Source organism: Ascaphus truei, chromosome 7 (assembly GCF_040206685.1).
Source record: "Ascaphus truei isolate aAscTru1 chromosome 7, aAscTru1.hap1, whole genome shotgun sequence".
Classification (NCBI taxonomy): domain Eukaryota; kingdom Metazoa; phylum Chordata; class Amphibia; order Anura; family Ascaphidae; genus Ascaphus; species Ascaphus truei.
The window spans coordinates 44,479,748-44,482,789 of record NC_134489.1 but is presented as its reverse complement, the minus strand read 5'-3'; the positions used below and the strand labels follow the sequence as shown (position 1 = coordinate 44,482,789).

The following is a 3,042-nucleotide window of genomic DNA, read 5'->3' as shown; positions in this document are numbered from 1 at the left end:
CCCCCCCCCCCCGTAAGTGTGTATATTTTTGTATTCTTGTGTGTGTCCGAGGATTTATCCAAAATAAACCTCATTTTATTTCACTTGCTGTGTTTTGCCCTGTGACTGCTCCCTTAAATATAAATGGTGTTAAAAGTCCTGGTCTACTGTAACACGTATATATAACAGTGTGCGCGGCGCTGTACTTATACTCTGTGTGTACATATAACAGTGTGCGCGGCGCTGTACTTATACTCTGTGTGTACATATAACAGTGTGCGCGGCGCTGTACTTATACTCTGTGTGTACATATAACAATGTGTGCGGCGCTGTACTTATACTCTGTGTGTACATATAACAGTGTGCGCGGCGCTGTACTTATACTCTGTGTGTACATAACAGTGTGCGCGGCGCTGTACTTATACTCTGTGTGTACATATAACAGTGTGCGCGGCGCTGTACTTATACTCCGTGTGTACATATAACAGTGTGCGCGGCGCTGTACTTATACTCTGTGTGTACATATAACAGTGTGCGCGGCGCTGTACGTATACTCCGTGTGTACATATAACAGTGTGCGCGGCGCTGTACTTATACTCTGTGTGTACATATAACAGTGTGCGCGGCACTGTACGTATACTCCGTGTGTACATATAACAGTGTGCGCGGCGCTGTACTTATACTCCGTGTGTACATATAACAGTGTGCGCGGCGCTGTACTTATACTCCGTGTGTACATATAACAGTGTGCGCGGCGCTGTACTTATACTCCGTGTGTACATATAACAGTGTGCGCGGCGCTGTACTTATACTCCGTGTGTACATATAACAGTGTGTGCGGCGCTGTACTTATACTCCGTGTGTACATATAACAGTGTGCGCGGCGCTGTACTTATACTCCGTGTGTACATATAACAGTGTGCGCGGCGCTGTACGTATACTCCGTGTGTACATATAACAGTGTGCGCAGCGCTAAACTGACATCGTATGAGTGGTCTGTGTGTGTGTGTGTGTGTGTATGTGTGTGACACATACACACACAATATATATTTGTATATATACATATATACATACACACACACACACACACACACACACACACACAGGTATATAAAGATATATATGTGTGTGTATATCTATCTCTCTTTATATATATATATATATCTGTATGTGTGCCGGGACGGTCAGTGCGGGGGCAGATGTAAATGTCAGCACAACGCAGTAACGTGCGGAAGTGTCAGCGGACTTCGTGGTAACAGGCCCCAGTATGCAGGCGATGCAGTGACCAGTACCCAGGTCCAGGCGATGCAGTGACCGGTACCCAGGTCCAGGCGATGCAGTGACCAGTACCCAGGTCCAGGCGATGCAGTGACCGGTACCCAGGTCCAGGCGATGCAGTGACCAGTACCCAGGTCCAGGCGATGCAGTGACCGGTACCCAGGTCCAGGCGATGCAGTGACCGGTACCCAGGTCCAGGCGATGCAGTGACCGGTACCCAGGTCCAGGCGATGCAGTGACCGGTACCCAGGTCCAGGCGATGCAGTGACCGGTACCCAGGTCCAGGCGATGCAGTGACCGGTACCCAGGTCCAGGCGATGCAGTGACCGGTACCCAGGTCCAGGCGATGCAGTGACCGGTACCTAGGTCCAGGTGATGCAGTGACCGGTACCTAGGTCCAGGTGATGCAGTGACCGGTACCCAGGTCCAGGCGATGCAGTGACCGGTACCCAGGTCCAGGCGATGCAGTGACCGGTACCCAGGTCCAGGCGATGCAGTGACCAGTACCCAGGTCCAGGTGATGCAGTGACCGGTACACAGGTCCAGGCGATGCAGTGACCGGTACCCAGGTCCAGGCGATGCAGTGACCGGTACCCAGGTCCAGGTGATGCAGTGACCAGTACCCAGGTCCAGGTGATGCAGTGACCGGTACACAGGTCCAGGCGATGCAGTGACCGGTACCCAGGTCCAGGTGATGCAGTGACCAGTACCCAGGTCCAGGTGATGCAGTGACCGGTACACAGGTCCAGGCGATGCAGTGACCGGTACCCGGGTCCAGGTGATGCAGTTACTGATATCCGGGTCCAGGTGATGCAGTGACCGGTACCCGGGTCCAGGCGATGCAGTGACCGGTACTCAAGTCCAGGTGATGCAGTGACCGGTACCCAGGTCCAGGTGATGCAGTTACTGATATCTGGGTCCAGGCGATGCAGTGACCGGTATCCGGGTCCAGGCGATGCAGTGACCGGTACCCGGGTCCAGGCGATGCAGTTACTGATATCCGGGTCCAGGCGATGCAGTGACCGGTACCCGAGTCCAGGCGATGCAGTGACCGGTACTCGAGTCCAGGTGATGCAGTGACCGGTATCCGGGTCCAGGCGATGCAGTGACCGGTACTCGAGTCCAGGTGATGCAGTGACCGGTACCCAGGTCCAGGTGATGCAGTGACCGGTACCATGTCCAGGTGATGCAGTGACCAGTACCGTGTCCAGGCGATGCAGTGACAGATGTCAGTGTCCGGTCCCCTCGTGTGTCTATACAATCCAGTGATATCGATTTATAGATCAGCAGGCACACTGCTCCTTAACCCTTTCCTGCTCAGGCCTGTGCCTCAGTTCCCAGCTCCTCTCTGTGTTTGTGCACTCGTGTCCGGAGCGGTGGTGGTCAGCAGTGTGCGCCCCCCGCAGCCTGGGGCAGGTAAATGTTTTGTGTGTTTGGGGGAGGGGGTCACTCTGCCTTGGTGAGCCCCCCAATAGTCACCTTGCGCTCGTTTCTGATGGCCACTAGCTCCTGCAGCTGCAGGGCACCCCCTCCGATGAAGCAGAACGCCGGGCACACAGGGCCGGAACAGTCCACATTGCTCTCCCACAGGCTGCGCAGAGACACCGCGTCGTAGAAGCCCAAGCGGCTCTTCTCGTAGTCCAGGCAGAGGCCGAGCCGCGGGGGCAGGGGGATGGTACAGCCCGTGGGGTCCCGCGAGGAGAGGGACGAGCTGTGAGGCTGAAGGATCTTACCCATTCCAATGGTTAGGAAGGAGAAAGCAGGAGAGGCGTCCAGTGTGGCGTC

General features: G+C 55.0%; 1 protein-coding gene across 1 annotated transcript in view; it reads right to left on the bottom strand.

Moving 5' to 3' along the window:
- Positions 1-1,687: 1,687 nt before the first annotated feature.
- The window catches only part of TRIM46 (tripartite motif containing 46), a 45,621-nt gene continuing 44,266 nt past the window's right edge, over positions 1,688-3,042 (bottom strand). Inside the window, exon 9 of the mRNA XM_075610036.1 lies at positions 1,688-3,041. Within this exon, the coding sequence (XP_075466151.1) occupies positions 2,704-3,041 (338 nt within the window). The 3' untranslated portion in view covers positions 1,688-2,703. The remainder of the gene's footprint in view (position 3,042) is intronic.